The sequence below is a fragment of the Sinocyclocheilus anshuiensis genome, unplaced genomic scaffold (genome assembly GCF_001515605.1).
Source record: "Sinocyclocheilus anshuiensis isolate Anshui unplaced genomic scaffold, SAMN03320099.WGS_v1.1 scaffold912, whole genome shotgun sequence".
Taxonomy (NCBI): domain Eukaryota; kingdom Metazoa; phylum Chordata; class Actinopteri; order Cypriniformes; family Cyprinidae; genus Sinocyclocheilus; species Sinocyclocheilus anshuiensis.
Window position 1 is genome coordinate 512,692 of NW_015549618.1, and position 23,181 is coordinate 535,872.

Consider the following 23,181-nt stretch of genomic DNA (forward strand, 5'->3'; position numbering starts at 1 on the left):
TTCAACTATAAAGAACCTTTTGTGCTTTGGAAAGATTTTATGGATGCTAAAGGTTCTTCATGGAACCATCAATGCCAATAGAAAACCTTCAATATCAAGAGTGCATTTTCTTTGGTTTGTTTGGAATAGATTGTTCCAGTAGATCTAGAAGAAGACGTTCTGTTGCCAAACTGCAGCTTAGAGAGCAACTTGGTAAGTCTCTGTCATTATTACATAAGAAATCCTTTAAAAGTTTGGTATGTTACAGTTTGTTAGAGAAGCGGTGATATGAAAGTGTTAGCAAAAGCTCTAGTGAAAGGTAAGCTAATATGCTAAGTCATCCTAAACACGTTCTTTTCTCTCAGAGAAGGCATATTCTGACGAGTTCCTGCAGAGATGTTGTGTGGACGGCATGAGGGAGATCCCCATGCCGTATTCCTGCTACCGTCGCTCCCTCTACATCACCGAGGACTGGAGCTGTGTGTTGGCTTTCCTTCGCTGTTGTGCGGAGTACAGAGGAGAGGAGCTCGGTGTCGTTACCAGACCCCCGACAACCACCCCTCCACCAACCACCACCCCTGTACACACCTCCACCAAGCTACTTTCTTACCGGCGTTATGTTTATCACTATCCTTCAAAAACTATTGTCAGCGAACCTTCGACCCATTTTGAGAGCATCCGCACACCTGAGATTACAGTACGTGAGAACAGTCATGCTGACAAGATGAAAGAAGAAGAAGAGGAGGTGGAAGAGTTCGATGAAGATGATTTAGCTGACTTAGAGGACATTTACGTGCGCAGCAAGTTCTTCGAGTCGTGGCTGTGGACTGACATTAGATTACCCAGTGTCACCAAGTCTGATGGGTAGGAGTTTGACCTTTGACTCAGTATAGATGTCTCACTTTTATCATGTTCAGTGATGGAAGTGTCTCTCCATGCTCCATGCTTTTATTCCAGGTTGGCTGTACTTCCAGTAAACACTGTTCTTCCTGACAGCATCACTCAGTGGGGGTTTCTAGCCGTCAGTGCTTCACCTCAGACAGGTAAACAAACAGCTCTGTCCTTTTGTCCATCTGACAGAGCTTCTTTGTAGCAGAATCAAAACTCTTTTTCTAGTTCAGCCAAACAATAAAGCACATTTGCTGCTATACGAAAGTTAAGAAAAGAATACAGCCAATATTGGTTTTACAAACGATACAGATCATTTTTATGTTTAAGTGTCCAATAACTGATATGCGGAATCAATTTTAAATGATTTTATTTCTGTCACAATGATAAATAAATAATTACAATCAAAAGATATGAATTGTGAATATTTTATTATTTATTTAGCGTTTACTGCCACATATCAAGCATTTCTGCATATGAATTACGAATTAATATAATTACATTTTTTAGCTTTTAATGCTGTTTAATGAATTACATATTTTTAATAATATTTATTTAGCTTTTAATGCTACATGTCAAGTACTGTATATCTGCATATGAATTACAAATATTTTATTAATTATCTTTTAATGCTACATGTCAAGCATTTCTGCATATGACTTATAATATTTTTTATTAATAGTCACTAGTGTTTAAAAAGTGCTAATTACAAATATTAAAAACAACGTAGACAAAAATAAATAAATAAATAAAGTACTGCATTTGGCTATATAATTTTAGTAGATTTAATTAGCTGTCTAAAACATGAGAACTAGCAAAAAATCAGGAACAAAAAAATAAACTTTTCTATTTTCTTTTCAGGTTTCTGTGTAGCTGAACCGTATAACGTCCGGGCGTGGAAGCCGTTCTTCATAGATCTGCGGCTGCCTCACTCAGTGTCCAGAAATGAACATGTGGAAATCAAAGCTGTGGTGCACAACTACAGGAACTCAAAACTGGAGGTCAGTTTCACAACATCACAAAACGCTGTGGTTACTCACGCAACCTTGGTTCCCTGAGATAAAGGAACGAGCGTTGTGTCGCTTCGATGCTTATGAGGAAACTACTGTTTACTCAGTTACTGAAGCTTTATTTGTTCACGTTTGTGTAGCTGCACAAACCCGCCAGAAGGGGAGGACCCGACTGCTATATAAGTTGTCTCAGAGCGCCATTTCATCAGAATCTTTCGACTGAAGCGACAGTCACTCATTCGCGTGCAGCCTTAAAGCACAGCAACTTATGCAACATGCGTTCCCTTGTCTCAGGGAACCAAGGTTACATTTATAACCGGAGCTTTCCTTATCGAACGGTCTCTCCCGTTGCATTGCTTTAACACTTATGTAGAAAGCCAGCGGCCGCACAAATCTCACCAATAGAATCTCACCAACCACTGCAAGCCTTTTGAGGCATAAGCCAAGGCTATAGCATCCACTATCCAGCAAGATGTAAACTGAAGCACATAGGAGCGTTTGAAAGCTGCGTCTATCAGCGGATCCCTAATATATCTGAGAGACGGATATAGACGGATCCGCGCTGATAGGCACGGCTTTCAAACGCTCCTATGTGCTTCTGTGTGAGTGCTTGTGAAGAGCGTGAAACGATGATCATTGTAGCCAAGACTATGGCCAATCAGTTGTGTTTAAGAATCTGCTCAACAGTGCTCAAATATTATCGGGAAATGGACGTTTGGACGAAGAGAGAAGGTAAACAGTCTTTAACCAATGTAGCGTCTGGACCAATCAGACACACAATTTTTGTTATATTTAACAAATACTCTGTAACACCCCTCAATCAACAAGCCAACTATAAGGGTCTGTGGACCCTTCCTCCGAAATGCGGCTAACGCCTCAAAAAGGCAGAACAGTCCTCTGGTTCCATGGCAACCAATGCTGATAACACTGGTTTTATTGCCCAAAGGAATGCGGGCAGAGCAACTCTCACTACCTTTTACCCATAGGAAAGACACACAATGCCATATAAATGGACTCTCATTCACAGACAAACCTTTCTTTGACCTTCCTATCACATATCCTCAGGTCATTGAGCATATTATTACTGTTCTTGTATATTGTCTTTTGTATTGTATACTGTTTTATGCATGCTTATGATAGAACCACTCGTTCATGTAACCTTACCTATACCATGTTTGGTCTCTATGAATTCGTCTTCGGATGATCTAATTGAGAGTTTATATTATATATTGATACTTATTCAACATATTAGTGTTCTAAGAATCTTTAGTAGTCTTTGCATCAACATCCAATCCAGTTGCATATGCAAATTACCACGTTCGGAGACAAAGAGTCGTAAATTTTCCCTCCAAAAGTGCAAGTCACCATTGGCTCTTTGACCCTGGAGAGGTGTGACCTCCACAGAACTTAAAAGGCCTAATTTCAGTGACCTCTGATGATTTATTTCATCCACTTTGCTACCCTTTGTATGTACGCATGAGTGTATGAATGTTTGTTTGTTTGTTAGACTAGTTTGAGGTAGTGTTTAGTTAATAAAGCTCTTGTGCACAAATTACATGAGTTTCTGGTCCTGCTTGTGAATAATGTTCCTTTACGATTCTGATCCAGCTACGTGCTCCAATGCATTAATACTGTAGGAAGGATATTTTCTGTGGCCACGAAAATATCCTTTCTTAGAGTTGATATGAACTTACCCTGAATGTTCACTGGACGAACAGATTAGTTGATGGCAATTTAATTCTGCTACAGTTACTACTGGCAGCTGATATAAATAATTGTTATTAATCATAATTAATTGTAATTATTTATATACATTTCCCTTATGAGCTAATTTTCTACACCAAGTACGTTGGAATAGGATCCAAGCGACAAGTAGTAGATTTAGATTTGTGAATACAATTGACTACCTCCTCTGTGCTCGGAAGTTTAAAAGTGGAAAGAGTAGAAATAAGAGGTTCGTCAGAACAAACGAGGCTGACCTCGTTAGCATCCCTGATCTCTGTTAAATTTAGCCAAAGGTGGCACTCCAGCACCAGCTGATGTAGTCCTGCAGGGCTTAGATGGATGCGCTGCATGGGCTTTCAACCCCAGGGCCGATGGAGGGCACAGATGAGCAGCTACCGCCACTTCCAAAGGGAGGAGCTTGCTATGACCTCTCTCTTCAGGGCTGTCAACAGTGGTGAGAGCGGTAGAAGTAGAGGGATTAACACAGGCCGAGCAGGAACGGAGAAGGCCGATGGTGGGAGGATTGTTTATGGCGTCCCTTCAGGTACCACTCGTCAAGGAGGCTATGGGCGGGCTCTTCCGGAGCCGACCAAGCGAGGCCGAGATCCTCTACAGCCTTTGCCAGAATGTGTCAGCAGCGATCTCCTCCTCAGAAGGTCCGAAGGATATCAAGCCGCTCGCAGCTGACGAGGGCCGTTGATCCTCATGTGTTAAGCACACCGGCGAATCATAAAATGGCGCTCTGAGCCGACTTATTATAGAGATATTGGCTCCTCACCTTCTGGTGGGTTAGAGTGCAATTGGTTTGTGTAGCTACACAAATGTGAACAAACCAGGCTTTAGTAACAGAGTAAACGGGAGTTTCCCCATAAGCGCCAAAGCGACGCAACGCTGCTTTAGTTTATTCATGTCCTGACCTAAACACTGTGTTTGCAGGTCATGGTGATTCTGGAGAAGACAGAGGACATGTGCAGCGTAGCATTTAGCGGACAGCACAGACAGCAGGTTTCGGTACCGGCCGGCTCCTCCAAGCTGATTTCATACACCATCATCCCTCTTAAAACAGGAGAGCTACCTCTACAGGTCACAGCCGTCGCAGCCTCCTTCATGGGGCAGGATGCAGTGAGGAAGAATCTGCGTGTGGTAGTAAGTGAGCTCCTAAAACCTGCTCTCTCTCACGCCTCGCGCATAATATTGAAAATATATTATATTAGATATGTTGCTTGGTGTGCATGTTGTGTGTTTTTTTTAATTAAGTTGGTGCAATAACTGTGTGGTAATGTATATGACGATAAATCTTGTGTTTTAGGTCGAAGGCATCCAGACAATTAAAGTGAGGAGCTTTGTGCTGAACCCCTCTGAGAAAGGAGACAGCGGTAAGACTGGCTGGAAATAATGAGTTTAAATGTGATAAATGTAATGGCAATTTAAGAATCAATTAGTTAATTTAACAATGGTCTTGCCATTGTAATATAACACTTTATGCTTTTTTCAATTTTTAACAGTTTTACACAAATAAATGGGTCTTTATGCATGAAAATGATATATAATGAAATATAATAGAAATATATACAAAAATGATCTTTGCGATATTACATTTCAGACTTTTTTCAGAGTTTTACACATTTCATATGGGGCTTGATGCATGAAAATTATACATTAAATAAAACTTTTATGCATTTAAAAAAACATGCATATAAAACTTATGCATAAAATGCTATGTGTTATAATTTGTATTATGTATAGTAGTAATAATAATAATAATGCATTTAATTTATAAAGTGCTTTTCTCAAACTCAAAAGCACAACAGTACAAAGAATCTTATAATAAAACATAAAATACAGTACAATAATACAAATATAAATTGAAAACCAACAAAAATTTGCATATTTAAAAGGTTAAGTCCTTAGAGACCTCTTAAAACAAGCCAACACTGGGGAATTTTTATATTTATTTTGTTATATATATTTGTTTATATATTTGTTGTTGTTTTCCTCATCTCAGCTGGTAGACAGCAGATAGAAGTGGAGAAGATGCAGTTGGACGCTGTTGTGCCAAAATCTCTGCCGGAGACATTTGTCAATGTCAGAGGTTTGACATTTTATTAATTATAAACATATTCATAACATCATAGTAATTGAGTATTATCCCTCAATTACATTATGGATATTTGATTGTCATGTTAATATGTCGATTGTCAAGAATTTCCCAGTTTGTTTTTTAAATGTAATTTCTTCAGGTGATTTGCTGGCAGACAGCATTGATAACTCTATTAAGGAGGACTCTCTGGCAGCGTTGATCCGGATGCCCGGCGGGTGTGTGGAGCAGAACCTGGCCAGAATCACGCTGCCCCTCATTGCCGCCCATTACCTGGACCGCAGTGGAAACTGGGACGCTGTGGGAATAGATCGCAGACAAGAGGCCATCAAATACATCCAGACAGGTGCAATGAGACTCAAATAGGGATGAACATCACCATTACTTTAGATATTGACAAAATAAATGGTCTTTTAACTTTTTTCATACTCAGGGTATGAAAATCAACTTAATTACCGGAAAAAGGACGACTCGTACCCTCCCTACGCCAAAGAAGGCACCAGCACATGGTATTAATGCCGGCACATCACTGATTACAGCTTCACGTTGAACATTTACACTTACATTTACATTTAGTCATTTAGCAGATGCTTTTATCCAAAGCGACTTACAAATGAGGACAATGGAAGCAATCAAAATCAACAAAAGAGCAATGATATACATGTGCTATAACAAGTCTCAGTTAGCTTAACGCAGTACACGTAGCAAGGTTTTTTTTAAATAATATAATAAATAAAAAGAAAACAGAGAATAGAAAAAGAATAGAGCAAGCTAGTGTTATATGTCTTTTTTGCTTTTGCTAATTGTATAATAAATGAAAAGAAAACAGACAGAATACAAAAAGATTAGAAAGCAAGTTTTTTTTTGTTTTTGTTTTTTAAAGAAAAGAAGCAGTAAATGAATAGAGTGCAAGTCTAAAAGGGAAAAGTGTTTTTTTAAAGAATAGAATTAGTATAGAGAGTGCTAGAGTTAGAGGGTCAAATAAAGATGGAAGAGATGTGGTTTTAGCCGATTCTTGAAGATGGCTAAGGACTCGGATTGAGTTGGTCAGGTCATTCCACCAGGAGGGAACATTTAATTTAAAAGTCTGCATTTCCCTGTAGAGCTCATCTGTTTTATGTTCTGTCCATCTCAGGATCACTGCATACGTGGTGAAGGTTTTCTCCATGGCAAAATCATTTATTAGCGTCAATGAGAAGCATCTGTGTGGCCCTCTGGTGTACCTGCTCAAGAATAAACAGCATCCTGATGGATCCTTTCAGGAGGACAATCCTGTCTATGACACCAGTATGACGGTGAGAGTTCATAACTGTGATTGCATTAATTGGAGTAGTTTCACAATAATCAATGAAAGGGTACAGTATTTACACGTGTCTTATGTACATTGTGTTGTGATACAGGGAGGCCTCCGCGGCTCTGAATCCAGAGTGTCTCTGACCGCATTCGTGATAATTGCTTTGGCAGAGGCACAAAATGCTGTTACCTGCCAAGAGCCAGGCCTCAACATACAGGTAACTTCCCTACTATACTGCTAAAAACCTGTGAATTAAACAGTAGCTACATTAAATAATCTGGACATAGCTAAATTAAATAATTAGAAAACTAAATTTAATAATTATGACATTAGTTGAATTAAATAATAGCTGAATTAAATAAATATGGACAGAAGCTAAATTAAATAATGAAAAAACAGCTAAATTAAAAAATTGGGACTAGGGGTGTAACGATTCACTCGTTTTCTTGATGCATCGATTACAAGCCCTGATGATGCAATGCATCGATCCTGAAACATGGATTTTTTAATCGTGAATCGCCGATTTCGGACAGTAATTGATTAAAATGCCAAGAATCGAATGAATCGCGATTTCTATAGCGATTCAATGCTTTCAAAATATATACACATTAAATTACTACAAGCACGAAATAATGGAGACCTTTTACAGTGTTCGTGCCTCGCATCTCTCCTTCACGCACTCCACTATTTACCGCCTGCAGTGACTGTCACAGGATTGCGCTCGCGCTCAGTTCATCTCACTGACACATTTTTTTGAGCAGCTGATGTGTGATCTCTCCTTGGTACTCGTGGCCAGTAATGCTAAAGTGAAGTAGTTTTACTTTTATGTAGTTTTTCAATGGCTCTCGGTCATATCGATGACATTACCTGTGCAGTCGAAGGCTGTGCATTTATTGCATGGACGACGGAGCAAAAATGTAAGTGTCTAAAGCATACGCACAGTTACATTGAATGAGAAATGTGTTTTAACAATGTTGTTAAACCGAATGTACGAAGGAAACCGTTTAAATAACCACAGCTTTAACAACAACCTTGAAATAAGAGCCCAAGGTTTGTCTGATAATCAGATGCATGAAAGTAGCGCTCGTTGCTATAGCAAACAGACATCAGGCGCGTTTTCTTTCAGAATCATCATTCGCCGATGGAGAGGAAAAGTTAAATACTATAGCATTTTATTTTATGAAAATGAGATAAAGAAGTTTTCTCACTGAAAGAGAAGTGATCTCGCGCCCATAGAACATAAGACACATAATGTGTCTTATGTTATTGGTGTGACAAAATGTTAGCCTATACATAATACTTTTAAAGCTCTTTAAAATCTTGACTTATATAAATTTTTACATATGCCATGTCATGCCATAACATCATTAAACCAGCATCTAACAATGGACAAAAGTGTTTTTTTCTCTAACCTATGGTTCTGTAACCATAAAGGCTGCTGTAATTTTCCCCCTGACTAAGCATTTAAAGAATTTAGGGGAAGCATTTAAATAATCCTGTGAATGCACTTAAAGAATGCAGAATCGCCATAGAACATAAGACACATAATGTGTCTTATGTTATCTAAATATCTGCAGCTAAGCTGAATAAAAAGCAGAATGAACTGAAACGTGCATTTAAATAATTTAGGGAAGCATTTAAATAATCCTGTGAATGCACTTAAAGAATGCAGAATCGAATCGTTAATCGAATTGAATCGAATTTAATTGTGAATTGAATTGAATTGAATCGTTCTGAATTTGCAAAAATCTTTCTTGAATCAAATCGAAAACCTATGAATCGTGAATCTAATCGAATCGCTGTCTACCCAAAGATTCACAGCCCTAATTGGGACAAATCCTAAATTTAATAACTAGGGAAAAAGCTAAATTAAATAATTAGAACAACAACTAAATTAAATAATTTGGTTGATATCTAAATTAAATAATTAATCCAAGTTAAATTAGGAAAATAGCTGAATTAAATAATTGCAAGTTAATTTCCAATAAATGAAATAAACAATGTCATATTTTATTGCATGAATAGAAATTTGCGTTAAAATAAAGTAATATGGTACAAAAATTAAAGGCAGCGGCTATTTGCACTGTCTAAATATCAATAGAAGCAATTAAGTGCAAATAGCTATAGATTCTATTTACACTATGATAAAATAGCAGGATTTTCTACTATTTATACTACTTATTGCAAATAGTGGCAATTATCTGCACCTCAATATTGCAGTAAATTATAAAAAAAGTATTAATTTCTATCATTTCCCCCCAAAAAACAAAAAAAAAATTATACTGACTCCAAGCATTTTAATGGTATATGTATAATGTTACAAAAGCTTTTTATTTCAGATAAATGCTGATCTTTTGATGCACCTCAGTATTGTAGTAAATTATAAAACAGTATGCAATAACTGTCACGCCCTTGGACTGCCCCTGTGCTCCTGTCTTGTGTTTTGCTCCCCATGTTCTCCCTGTGACCCAGTTTCTCCCGTGTTTGATTGTGTCCTTTTGGTTCAGGTGTGTCTTAGTAATTACCTCGTTGATTTCCTGTTTCTTAAGCCCTGTGTTTTCCTGTGTTCTGCGTTCGGTGTTAAATGCCAATTCCCCGTGATATGTGTGTGTTCCTTCCTTGTCGTTCAATAAAGTCTGTTCATTGTGAAATTCTCCCACGTCTCCGCGTCTCCTCGCTCCAACACAGTAGCAGATTGTGACAGAACACCAAACCGAACAGTAAGCGGCGCCCCTTCTCCCCGTTTTTGAAAGTTTTTCTTTTCCCGTTCCCTGTGTGATCATGGAAACCGCCTCGAGATTTGCCGCCCTAGCCCGCAAGGATCTCCCATTTGTAGAATTCACCTGGGAATTCTGCGGGCTCGCCGTGATGATGGCGTTGGATGACGCCACGCTTAATTCGTTGTTCTGGATCGGGGCCAATTACCATCGCCCCGTGGACCTCCCAGACACCACTGGACTGAGCTGGAGGGAAGGTATCCTCCGGTGTCTGGAGAGCGTCCAGGCCCCAATCCAGAACCAGCTCAGCGTCAAGCCCGCCGGCCGTTGCATTGTCAGGTCCGTTGGCCATTCCATTGTCAGGCCCGCTGGCCGATTCACTTCCAAGCCCTAGGATGACAGCAGTATTCTCCTTCACCTCTGCCCAAAAGAGGAGAATGTGGAGGAAGAGACTGTGGGCTCCAGCCCCTGAGTCCGCTCCAGTGTCGGCTCCAGCCCCTGAGTCCGCTCCAGTGTCGGCTCCAGCCCCTGAGTCCGCTCCAGTGTCGGCTCCAGCCCCTGAGTCCGCTCCAGTGTCGGCTCCAGCCCCTGAGTCCGCTCCAGTGTCGGCTCCAGCCCCTGAGTCCGCTCCAGTGTCGGCTCCAGCCCCTGAGTCCGCTCCAGTGTCGGCTCCAGCCCCTGAGTCCGCTCCAGTGTCGGCTCCAGCCCCTGAGTCCACTCCAGTGTGGGCTCCAGTTCATAAGTTAAGCCCAGAGAGGACTCCGGTTCCCACGTCCAGCCACGTTAAGCCCAGAGAGGGCTTCTGTTCCCACGTCCAGCCCAGGGAGGGCTCCCGTTCCCACGTCCAGCCCAGAGAGGGCTCCTGTTCCCAAGTCCAGCCCAGAGAGGTCTCCTGTCCCCAAGCTAAGTCCAGAGAGTGCTCCTGTTCCCACGTCCAGCCCAGAGAGGGCTCTGCCATGGCCCCTTGAACTACCCACTCCGCCATGGCTCCCTGAACTGCCTGATCTGCCATGGGTCCCGGAATGGGTACCGCCCTGGAGGCCTACCGTCCCGTGTTAAGCCTGTCCCTAGAGGCCTCCAGAGCACCCACCCCCCCTCCCCGTTGGATGTTATGAGGCGCATGGATGCGCCTTCCGGGAGGGGGAGGTATTGTCACGCTCTTGGACTGCCCCTGTGTTCTGTCTCAAGAAAGTCTGTTCATCGTGAAATTCTCCCACGTCTCCGCGTTTCCTCGCTCCAACACAGTAGCAGATCGTGACCATAATAACGTAGTGAGTGTAAATTATAATTTTAATTCAAATTGTTGAATGGATGCCACCTCATTGGGAAAATGAAGCTCTCCCTACACCCACCCTAACCCTACCAGATATTTTATTTTCAACTTTTCGATTATTTCCTTAATTTTTATTGAAAATAAATGCCTTTCCGATGTGATGTGAGATTAGAAAAGGGAGAAAAACATGTTTGGCAAAAGGTGGATTCGAACTCGGGTCTATCGCATCAAAAAGACTATGGCACATGCCATGTTTTTTTTTTTTACAAAGAAAATGTTTCCCATTAAATGTACACTCCCCACAATCTTGAAGGGACCTCCACCAATCAGAAAACAGAAATAGGAAGAGCAGAAACTTATTCAGCATCTTATGTTCCTGAAGTATATTCCCCAGTTTTTTCCACACTGTTTTTAATTAAAGTAAAAAAAAATAAAAAAATTTTTAGTTAAAAAAAACTTAAATCAGTCAATAGTCAAAGGTACAACACTGATTCATGCCATACTTACGGGCCCACCAGAAAACTGAAATTTAATAACATATATGTTTTTACATGTTCAGTGGTGCTAATTGTAAATTGTTTCTACTTTTATTGCAGGACAAGTCTAGAAGAGCAGCGCTGTATCTAAGAGGGCATTTCCCCCGACTGACGAGGCCGTACACAGCAGCTATAGCATGCTACGCTTTAGCAGTATCCAACCACGGCTGCATGAAGAGCATGTTACTAAATTTAGCCTCACCTGGTACTTAGCCTTTGAAAACAAAAAAATATCTTGCTGCGTGTGCTCTTGTTTTTCTAATCTTTATTTTCTATCAACAGATCGTACCCACTGGCCTGACTCTAGTAATTATTTCTTCACGCTGGAAGCTACTGGCTATGCGTTGTTAGCGCTGATCAAAGGTGGCCACATGGAAGAGGCAGCCGCCCCCTTTCGATGGCTTAACGAGAAGCGTGGCATTGGGGGAGGATACGGCTCTACACAGGTAAAAAACACAAGAAAACCTTTGCTAATTGTCTTATTCTTGTATTTGAGGTACATTTGTATTCATATAATGGCTGTTTTTTCCCCATCAGTCCACTATGGTGGTGCTACAGGCCTTGTCTGAGTACCTGGTGAAGAGGCCTCCTCCTCATGACCTCAATCTGTTGGTGCAGCTCAGTGTTCCCGGTCGCAGTGACGTACGCTGGACTTTCAATCCAAAAGTGGCATATGTGGCCCGATCTTCACGGGTGTGATCTCCAGTCTTTCAAAACTTTCTTTTGTAGACAAATATGGCAATATACTGCCAAATGTTAAAAATGCATTATTGTGATGCAAAATTACAGTCATGTAATATATGAGTCCGAATTTCCTTCACTCTTGCATGAAACTGGACATTTGTTCTTAAATATACAGAGCTCTTTTATGGAATTATCTGGATCAGATAGTGTGTGTCAACCAATCAGAATAGGCTTCCACGACTGACAAATGCTACATGAAAACGTATTGGTTAAGACTGAACATGAATAGAGAGCTGCAGTGATTCTTTGTAGACCAGAAGTCACATCTCTCTGCTTCCCTTTGACTTTTGAATTATTGAAGAAAATGGCTCTTTGATTCTTACACTTTTTGTCACATCATGATAACCTTTACAAATGAACACAGCTTTTATGACTTGTGAAATCTAAATACAGTCGCCAGAAGTAAAAAGTGACTCCATGATCACAACATCAATGTCACCAACATTACTCTTCAACAACTCTTTCAGTCTTTATTTAGTTGGTATGATTCTTTAGGGTCTTCACTCTTCACGAAATGTCTGCAACATACTTTGGTTAAAATTCCTTAGTGGTCATGTATAGGGATGTAACGATTCCCTCAACTCACGATTCGATTAAATTCACGGTTTTGATTTCACAATTCGATTTTCTCACGTTTTTTTTTTACAAAATGAGCATGAGTAGTTTTTAATCTAAAGTAGACTGTATAATTTCCAAATTTGAAGCAAAAACAGAATGGTCTGACTTTAGTTTTGTGAAACTATACATAAAACATCTGAACGAAACCGCAGATGAGCTGAATGAGACGCATATTCACTCTCTGACAGCAGGTGGCACTTATGAACAGCAATGATACAGTGTTTCCTGGGTTACTGCTGTAAACAAAGCAGAGCTGCTCTTATGAACACTACTTTAATATGCATCATTGAGAGGCAAGATCACGTAATACCACGTAAACCTTTTAAAGATAGTCAGTTCCCCTCAGAGATACATTCATATAAACTCCTACTCCAATTGTATCGCGATTTGTTTAGCATCTCAGCTGATTTGAATCGTGACATATTTGAATCGATTTTCAACCTGCTCACAGCTAATCGTTACATCCCTAGTCATGTAAAACAACACCCTTTTTACCTTGTCAAAAATAGCTCTGTTCACAGTGACCCGTTTCGGTGCATGTCTCTTTAAATGCTAATGAACTCTGCGCACACTGCCCCTCTCTTCCGTGGACGATTTGCAAATAATCATTAAAAATATAAAGAGCGAGACTTACTTCTTCTGGAGTTGCAGCTGGATCATGAACAATGGGTATTGATCCATCCTTGAGTTAACTTTTTAGCAAAACCTGCCTTAAATTGTCTGGAGTAAAATAATTTTTTTAGACATAAACAAATTTAGGTGTATTCGGTGGTGCATTTCCCTCAAAAACAAAACTAATCCACTGCGTCCTCAGTGGCTTTGATGTTGGGAGAAAATGAAGACTCTTATGTTCACTTTTACGTCCAACTACAAAACACCTGCATTGCTTAGGAGACATTGTTGTCGCTGCAACTGCTCAAGCTCAGAGAAAATGGAGGACAGTGTGCAACTGGCTGAGGGTGGAAATATGCTAATACGGGACAGTCTGTCAGAGGTCGTGAGCGGGGCCTGAGCAATATGATGTCACACTGCTCAGGAAATCAGAACGGCTTGATTATTGAGACTGTTTAGGTGTTTTGGGGATTAAAAAAGTAGTGAATGGATTTTTTATCATTGTAGGGTGGTTGTGTCCACACACTGCTAAGACACATTTATATGCAAACACCATGTAAAAGTTAATTTTGCATTCAATGTCCCCTTTACTGTAAAAACATTTTCCTGAAAGTTTGAGTTAGAATAGTTTGCAAAAGTGTGATTATAAACACAGTTTAATGTCCAGAAAACCTCTTTAGTCTAACTTAGCCACTTGTTAGCAACTGCCTTTTTCAAAACAATGAAAAACAAAACATAGCTGGTGTAATATTTATGTATTTAATGTTGTAAAGCAAGAACGAAGGAACATATGCATGTGAGCTGAGAGATTCATGCTGATTTTATATGGATGTATTGTTGCATTACAGAAATGCACTTTTGACATTTGGCAGTATAATAATGCTAGATTAAAAGAAAGGAAGTTTGGAGTGAAATACAGTAACTACATTTTATTATCTCTTCCAGGTGCCTCTTGACCAGAAATTCAGAGTGGAAGCTTCTGGGAAGGGCAAGGGAGTTTTGGAGGTGCTACATGCCCACATCTACATCAAAGTATTGAATTAGAATATAAAATCAAGACGTAATTTAGTTACAAAACTTTCTCTGTCGCATTTTATGAATCCCAGGTAGTGACAGTGTACCACCAGCTTCCTGATGTGTATGAGAACAGTACATGTAACGGCTTTCAGCTGGACGTGTCCATCGCTGAGACTAATGGTGCGTTCTCAACTCTGTTTTATGTGTTTTAACAGTAAAAGACTAAAAATGCTACGGTAAAACCCTTACCCTATACAGTAAAATCTTTATGTATAGGGACATTTACATGTAATTTTACAGTATCACTCTTTGATCCATTTAGAAAAACCCCCACCGGATGTAGAAAAGTCATACAGACTTAGTATCAATGTGAGGTAAGCAGTTATAGGTGGATTTTTTTTTAAATAGCTAAATAAACTGGTTCGGTACCCATAATTCACTGCTTTGCACCCCCGAGGGCTCTGGAGGGACGCCAAGTAAGGATGGCAATTCTGGACATCAACCTGCCCACCGGCTTTGAGCCTGAAAACTCAGATTTAGAGTTGGTAAGACCAATGTCATGACATATTGTGGCACTACATTAGTGGTAGCAGCTAATTCTGTAGCTAACTGTTTTGTAGCCTACCTGGACAGCATTTTAAGGCATACAGGTCCACTCCAAACATCTAATTTTAGGTTTAATTTTGGCCAGATTAAGCAGCATTGCATGTATCTGTCATGGAGAATTTCCATAATGCACTGCGACAAGCTACATCCAAAATGGTGTAAATTGAGAAAAAAGTCGATTATAATTTTGATCATAAATATTACAATGCATGTTTCGAGTTTCATTACCAGTGGACTTTTCTACCCAACATTTTTTTGTGCTTTGTATTTTTATGTTGTGTATTGCACTTTTAGCTTAGCAACATGCTAACATCTAACTCTATTGAAATCATCTGTGAGTCAAGTCTGTTTGTGTGGTGCACAGAATTGCTGACTATAAAGAGTGCTTCAAATCTGTCACCTTGACAGTTAGGAGGCTTACTATGTAGGCAGCTACCTACATAAATAGTATGAAGCAAGGCATTTTGTTATAGAAGCGATAATGTAGTGTGACTTTCTAGCTCACAAATTCAGTGGATCGCTACATCAACAACTTCCAAGTGGTGGACAGCCTGAGCGACAGAGGATCCCTCATAATTCACCTGTTTAAGGTAACCTAACAACCAATGTTATAGTTTATACAGGATGTATATTAAGGCGGCATTAAATATGTCTTTGTCTGAATGTCCCGGACAGGTGTCCAGTACTCAGATGGACGTGATCTCATTCAGACTGCATCAGAAATTTAAAGTGGGTCTCCTTCAGCCCTCCACTGTCACAGTGTACCAGTACTACAACAAAGGTTAGTACACGTTTAATTAGCTATGTTTGCTAAAGTGCACAGCTAACCTAAACCCCTAAGCATAATACTTTGGCATTCAACTCACCTCACACTGTTTCTGCTATAGGCATGAATAGTGCAAATAATGCAGAGAAGCATGCAGTTATTTTTCTGAGCAACTAAACATGCTATTAATTGCATAGAAATGCTCAAGCAAACATTCAGAACAACGTCATTAGCATTAAAAATCATTAATATGATTTACTATACTTAAGGGCAGTGTGAACTGGGTGCGAGGAGGCATGCAAATACATACATTGACAGGAAAGTAGGACAGCCTACCATAATCCTTGGACTGAGGGATATGATTGGATGACCTTCCACAGATGATATAAATACTCATAAATACATTTAGAGCACTTAACTTAGTGATTGCTAACAGGATGTGAAAAGACTTTCAACCAGCATAACAAAAAATGTTTTTGAACCAAATCACCTACCCTGCCTTTAACATAACGTGATAGATTCTGTGAGGTGAAGACATTTTAAAGGGGTCATATGATGCGATTTAAAATTTTCCTTTCTCTTTGGAGTGTTACAAGCAATTGGTGCATAAAGAAGGTCTGTAAAGTTGCAAAGACTAAAGTCTCAAATCCAAAGAGATATTATTTATAAAAGTTAAGAATCAACCACGGCTACCTAAAACGGCTCGTTCTAACACGCCCCCACATGTCTACGTCACGATGTAAGACACAAGATTTGCATAACGCCGCCCAAATGTTCACGCAAAGAAAGAAGGCGTAACTTTTATTTTGGCTGTAGTACTGTTGTTGCCGCCGCCATGTTGTGGAGATGCTGTGTGTTTGTGTTCTGTGTGTTTCGTTGTGAAAGCGAAACTAGATATTTTGTAGTTTATCATTTCTCTTATCACAAATGCAGACATGGTTTTATGTTTACGCCGCGCGATGCAATGCAATGCGTAAAAAGACCGTATAAGTCATTATAATCCGTTGTTTATGTCCCCACTGGATGCAACAAATGCCTCGTTTATAATGGGGTTTAATGTTTATTTCTCGTCGCTCTGGCCGGGACAAGCCATCACAATATGGTAAGGGGCGTAACATTTCCGTCACATGCTTGAGGTATTCGGCCAATCACCATGCACTGGATAGCTGGCCAATCAGAGCACACCTCGCTTTTCAGAACGATGAGCTATGTGGAAAATAATGTGTTTTTTGAACCTTAAACCACATAAACACATTTCATTACACCAAATACACAAAATAATGTTATTTTTAGCAACATCATATGACCCCTTTAAACATGCTTTTGTCAGGTGTTTTCAAAGTTTTTGGTACCATGGACCCCTAAATATGAGGATCTCCTTATAAGGGACTCCCTTTGTAAAATAAGAAAGAATGAAATACTACTTTCTTGTAAAATGAACTCTTTAGGGGCCAAATACTGAAGGTGCGTAGGCACATATTGTAATAGTTGGCATTCTTCTTTTTCTTCTTCCATTATTGAATCTATGGCATACTAGGGGTGTAACGATCCATCGATATGGATCGATACATTGATTAAATGTCCGTCTATGCATTACCGCCAACATGTGCATTCTCGTTCAAACTCACGTGTCGGGATGATAAGACTGCTTGAAGGCAGTGTTCGAATTGTGTCAAAGCTCTTGGGGGGGTCCCCCTAACCAGATCACCCCACGCCCCCTTCAAATAATAAATAAAACCTTATGTAAATATGATTCATATTTTTTGTCTTGTCCTCGTTATCATTGAGAAAACCTAATTGTAAGATAAAAGCTTATTTTACGATGATCAGAGAATTATGTGTTCCAAACAATCACTAAGCAAAGAAGAATTAAATATCTAGCCTAGGGGTGTGCGATAATAGACAAAAAATTATATCTCGATATTTTATCGATAACGATAATCAGGCAATATTTTGCTGAGTGTGTTGTGCTGCAGGACTGCCGTGGACAGCTGACTCCTAAAGTTTCTAATTTTCTTCATATTCTGCGTGGTGGTCAGTTCACAGTAGTGACAGAAATTGATCTTTTCCAACAAGTTTAAAGTGATTTTTACCCTTTATTGGCATTTTTACCTTCATAAAGCCTTTTTTTCTAGAAGTGTGCATTATCTTTTGTTCAGATTCTTATATTTAATCAATAAAGTCAATTAGAATAATAAGATTTAGAATAACAAAATCATTATCAACAAAATTCACCTTTGCAATGCAGAGGAAACACAGAAGCTGCATCTGAAGAGGCATTTAGATGTATTTACACACTGTTTAATATAGGACATGAATGCATTTAACCTGCAGTTACAAATGCATAAATAATGTTTTTGATATTTTAATAATAAAGCGTAGAATACTGATATTTGAAATTATATAAAAAAACGTTAAGGTACTTTAAATGTGAAATTAAAAGTACAGTAAAAATTAAAAGCCAGTAGGTGGCAGCAAGTCACTGTTAAATCATTGCAATTGAACCGAATAATTTAAACGGTTGATTCATTCAGGAACGAAACGCCGTCATGTTGCTCAGAGATGCAAAACAGTGCTTTGGCTGTGTTTGGGTCCATTTTTTGTTGGCAAAATAGAGCAAAAATAGGCAATATAGTGTCTAAAACGTAAGTCTATTAATATTAACTGCTTGTTTATTGAATTGTTGTATAAATCAATATCATATTTGTGATTTTTGCGGAAAAAATAGCACTCTTCGTGTGATATTGATTAACTATATGAAATTATATAAATATACACATTTTCTGCCTTGAATAGCAATAGAATTCCATATCTTGAATTTAGGGAGCATTCTAAATGCATTTTATTAGAATGAATCATGCAGTGAACGAACACACACTAAATGAGCACAGTCAGTCTAGCTAGTGTTTAAGCACTCATAACTCCTCTTATAATTTGTATGATAAATGAATCTCTTACTTTTATCGTACGTACATTTGCACTTTTGTTGCTTATGATGAGGAAATTCCTAAGTTTCAGTCTGAACAAAATTCAGCAATGACTAATCTGACCGCTTCTGATTGGCCCCTGCATTCCTAAGCTCAACAGAATCGTGTATGATTGGTTATGATGAGCAACGCTGTACAAACGCATAATAATAAAATACGATGTAACATGAGCAGGTCTAAATTTAATACAGCAGTTGAATATTTTCATTTCATTTTCATTTTCACTAGTTTCTTGTTTCAAGTATTACAGTTTTGCTGAAAAACCATGGGAAATTCAGTTTCAATACTGAAATACAGTATCAATTTTGCCGTAGTCAGTCGATCTTCCTGTCTGCCATTTTGATTTATGTTGAAACTCTACTTTTGAAACTCTACTCGAACTCCTCCTAGACCATCTGATTTTCACCAAATTTGATGCAGATCATCTTGCGACCATGCTGGCAAAATTTATGTATTTTTTGTCAATATATGAAACTGTTATTGTTTAACGCATCAACAAATTTGCTGAAATGATGTGTGTCTCAGATCTTTGACATTGACACCAAACTTTCTGTGTGCCATTGCCACCTCACACTGACTACACCACATCAATTTGGTAACAGTGCCACCTATTGGTCAAAAGTGATAAACCATTAATATGACATTAAAATAATAAAAAAAAAATTCTAATAGAGTATAAACAGCTTTGACGCTTGTCATGTGACTAATCTTGATAGATTGCTTGGATTATGCCAAGAACATTAATACCAATTATATACAATTATAAATCTTTCAATCATATTACTAGTTTCTCTATTTGATTTTTCAACCATTTTGCCTAAAATCATAAATATGTCCTTAATTGTTCATTGATGAAGTGGGTCTGATGTTCCCAGCCATGCTGGCCTGATTTATCTTGCCTTCTTAGTGCTTGGCTCCTTAATTGCTGCTTGAGGCTATATTTGTTTCATTTGCTGGTTAGTTAGTTTCAAGTGCTAATATTAGTTTGTTATTGTGTTTCCGGACTCTGTTGTTTCAGATAAACACTGTAGCAGGTTCTACTCTCCTCCAGAAGACAAAGAGCAGCTTGATCAGATCTGCAAAGACAATGTGTGCCGCTGCTCACAGGGTCAGTTTAGCTGGACTAACTTTGTGTTTTCAATCAACTTATTACCTTTAACCAGTTATAAACCTTCCTTCATAGGTGACTGTTGTGTAATGAAGGAAGACTCCTCGTCTTTCAGTAAAGAACACAGGAAGGCCGCTGTGTGCAATGGATTACATCATGGTGAGTGTTTCTTCTGTTAAATGAATGTGTTTTTTGGTGGGAAAGCCAAAAAGATGTCACATCATCTCGTCAATAAATATGTATTTTCTTCAGCCTACAGGGTCAAACTGATCAGCGTCAGCCAGAGTCACTACGACCAGTATGAGATGGAGATTGTGCAGGTTATCAAAGAGGGTATGTCTACTAGGGTCTGATTTTCTCACGTACCCAGCAAACTGGCTCATAAATCTCCATTTGTGTTTGTGTAGGGACAGAGGACGGCCTGAACGAGAAGGAAAGGAGGATGTTCCTCTCTCATGCAAGCTGTAGGACAGGACTTGGTTTGATCGAAGGTCAGGACTATCTGATCATTGGGCCCATCACTGATGTTTGGCATGGAGGGAGCACGTCCAACAAGTGAGTAGCGTTAGGCACAGAAAATGTACATATTATGGTTTGTATTTCATAATTTGGTGTTGTTTTCTCTCTCAGGTATGTGTATACGCTGGGTAAGGACACATGGGTCGAGCGCTGGCCGTCTGAGTCTGAATGTGGGGCTGGATCCGCACTGGAGGTGAAATGCGGCGAGCTGAAAAGCTTCGCAAAGGACCTGACAGAAAGTGGCTGTCAGACTTGAGACAGATGTTGGATTTTGAACATACAGTACTAATGGCAAAACTGTGGATTTTAAGTCTACGGCACTTTTACATGCATTAAAAAAAAAAAACACAACTACCAAAATTATGCAAATTGACAGTAATTTAATGCTACATTTGTAACAGAATGTTTGTAAAAACAAACTAATACCTTGAGGACATATTGTACTGTGTATCAAAAAGTGTTACAAAACTGAAAAATTTGTTCCCAAAAGTAAAACGATGGAATGAATTAGTACAACATGACCATGGAAATAAAACAACTAAACAAATGAAACAATATAGGCACAATTTAATGAAAATAAAACATCAAAATAAATTAAAATGAGGGAACAAATGAATACAGCGTGACCACAATTTAAAGTTAAAACAAACTGGTACAACTTGGCCTTGATTTAGCAAAATTGACAAAACAGATTAGTACAATGTGGCCACAATTTAACAAAAACAAACAAAACATACCCAAAACAAATTGGTACAACATGGCCATGAGTTAACAAAATTAAAACAAAGTAACATTTTGGTACAATGTGGTGGAGCTGATGAAGGAAGAAGCCAGGGAGGAGCAGATGGAGGGAGGAGCCAGGACCAGGAGGAACCAGGTGGGACCCAGACCACAGCCAGGAAGGCGGCCCACGATGGAGGGAGGAGCCATGATGGAGGAAGGGCTGACGACTCCAGGGGGCCGACTGACGGAGGCAAAGCCGGTGATAAGGGAGCCCAGAGAGAGCTGTAAAGCCAGGACAACGCAGAGGATATAGAGGGCCAAGGCGGAGCCAATGGCTCAGGCAACCGTGGCACAGGTGGGGATCCGGAAGGCTGCGGTGGAGTTGGAGTGACAAAGGACCAAGGTGGAGCCAGAGGGAAGGAGGAGCCTGACAGGGTCAGAGGGACGGAGGGAGGAGGCGAAGCAGGAGGAGAGTAGTCCCAAGGCGACAGCAGGTCGACGGCCAACCAAGGCGGAGCCGGAGGGACGAGGGAGCCTGAAGTACTGATGGGCCACGGCGGAGAGGAGGGAGCTATGAGGCATGGTGGAGCCGTGACGGGATGAGGCAGAGTCAGGGTCTCGGAGTTTGGAACAAAGACTATAGAAATACAAAGAAGGTTCACTCATATACTTATGAATGGGAGAAACTGCAACGTGCAATATGGCGGAATAGTCCAGAAGCGAATCCATTCCACAGATGTTAAGCTGAGGATGAGCTGAGGGACTGGCAGGATGCAGCGGCAGCAGGGCAGAAGATAGTAGATGACTCACGAGAGGAGGTGGGAGAGGTAGGCTGGGTGGGAATTCATGACAGACGGTTTTCTGGGAAGGTGTATGCTGCCCACACATACCAAATAGTAGATAATAGGGGAATGACCTCCGTGGTCATGACAGCATAAACAGACAGTTTAGGGCAGACAGTCAGTTCAGGCACGACCTCCATGGCCGTGACGGAACAGACAGGGAGCTCATAAACGGCCACCTTGGCCCATAACAGGACAGGCAAACAGTTCAGTGTAGACATCCATGGTCGTGACGGGACAGACAGATAGTTTAGGGCAGATTGATAGTTCGGGCACAACCTCCGTGGTTGTGATAGGACAAGGCAGATAATTCAGGACAGAGAGACGGTTCTGGCGGGAGGAGAACAGGCATTTCTCTGCGCCCTCGCTCTCCACTGTGTCATCCTCTGTGGCGGGCTTCGTTGCCGGCTCACGCACCTGGTCAGACGTCGCATGAGGCTCTGGCTCCTGGGAGATCCTCAGCTCTGTCGCTCCTAATGGTGATGGCTCGTCGGTCGTGGTGGACTTTGGCTCTCTGTCTGCGGTGGGCTCTGGCAGATGCTCCCCACATGTGGGTGGTGTTTGGCTGGGCTCTGGGTCTGGAGTGGGGCTGGTGTCATCGTCCGCTGGTCTGACGGTCATGGATGAATCACATGAAACCAGCACCCACTCCGTGTAGTTCCCAAAGCTCCCTCGAGGGCCCTCCCTGGATAACTGTGGACGTGTAGCAGTGTTCAGTCCAGCGTGTAAGAACGTGCTCATGCAGTCGTCTGCGAAGGTGGTCCAATGTGTGAGACTCAGAAATTCCTCCAAATGTCCCTTGAGGGAGCGGTTCCCCTGCTCAATCAGAGCAGGTTGACGGCGGCAAAGTGATCCATTGAAAAAAAAAAAAAAAAACATTGATCAAAAAACGAAAATTAGTCTGGTCTTCTGTCATGGTCGGCTGCTGTAAAACACACAAGCGCACGACGATAAAGGTAGAAGGTAATCTTTAATAAATCCTGAAGGGCAATAATCCGCAAAGAGAGAGAACAGCAACACGACTGAACAATAAAGAACAGAATGAAGGCAACTTAAATACACCAGCAAACAAGGACACTAACGACACACACCTGAACAGAATGATGAAATCAAATCAAT

At 40.3% G+C, this 23,181-nt stretch overlaps 1 protein-coding gene across 1 annotated transcript in view; it reads left to right on the plus strand.

Annotated features, from left to right (window-relative positions):
- LOC107659332 (complement C3-like) overlaps positions 1–20,839 on the plus strand; it is a 38,605-nt gene extending 17,766 nt beyond the window's left edge. Inside the window, exons 18-42 of the mRNA XM_016448246.1 lie at positions 130–192; positions 345–843; positions 937–1,022; positions 1,729–1,868; positions 4,539–4,748; positions 4,912–4,978; positions 5,608–5,694; positions 5,843–6,046; positions 6,134–6,209; positions 6,836–6,995; positions 7,101–7,211; positions 11,581–11,725; positions 11,803–11,966; positions 12,058–12,213; positions 14,440–14,499; positions 14,601–14,691; positions 14,834–14,885; positions 14,969–15,056; positions 15,618–15,707; positions 15,793–15,898; positions 19,889–19,978; positions 20,054–20,137; positions 20,231–20,311; positions 20,386–20,533; positions 20,609–20,839. Of these exons, the coding sequence (XP_016303732.1) occupies positions 130–192; positions 345–843; positions 937–1,022; positions 1,729–1,868; positions 4,539–4,748; positions 4,912–4,978; positions 5,608–5,694; positions 5,843–6,046; positions 6,134–6,209; positions 6,836–6,995; positions 7,101–7,211; positions 11,581–11,725; positions 11,803–11,966; positions 12,058–12,213; positions 14,440–14,499; positions 14,601–14,691; positions 14,834–14,885; positions 14,969–15,056; positions 15,618–15,707; positions 15,793–15,898; positions 19,889–19,978; positions 20,054–20,137; positions 20,231–20,311; positions 20,386–20,533; positions 20,609–20,753 (3,203 nt within the window). The 3' untranslated portion in view covers positions 20,754–20,839. The remainder of the gene's footprint in view (positions 1–129; positions 193–344; positions 844–936; positions 1,023–1,728; positions 1,869–4,538; positions 4,749–4,911; positions 4,979–5,607; positions 5,695–5,842; positions 6,047–6,133; positions 6,210–6,835; positions 6,996–7,100; positions 7,212–11,580; positions 11,726–11,802; positions 11,967–12,057; positions 12,214–14,439; positions 14,500–14,600; positions 14,692–14,833; positions 14,886–14,968; positions 15,057–15,617; positions 15,708–15,792; positions 15,899–19,888; positions 19,979–20,053; positions 20,138–20,230; positions 20,312–20,385; positions 20,534–20,608) is intronic.
- Positions 20,840–23,181: the final 2,342 nt, after the last annotated feature.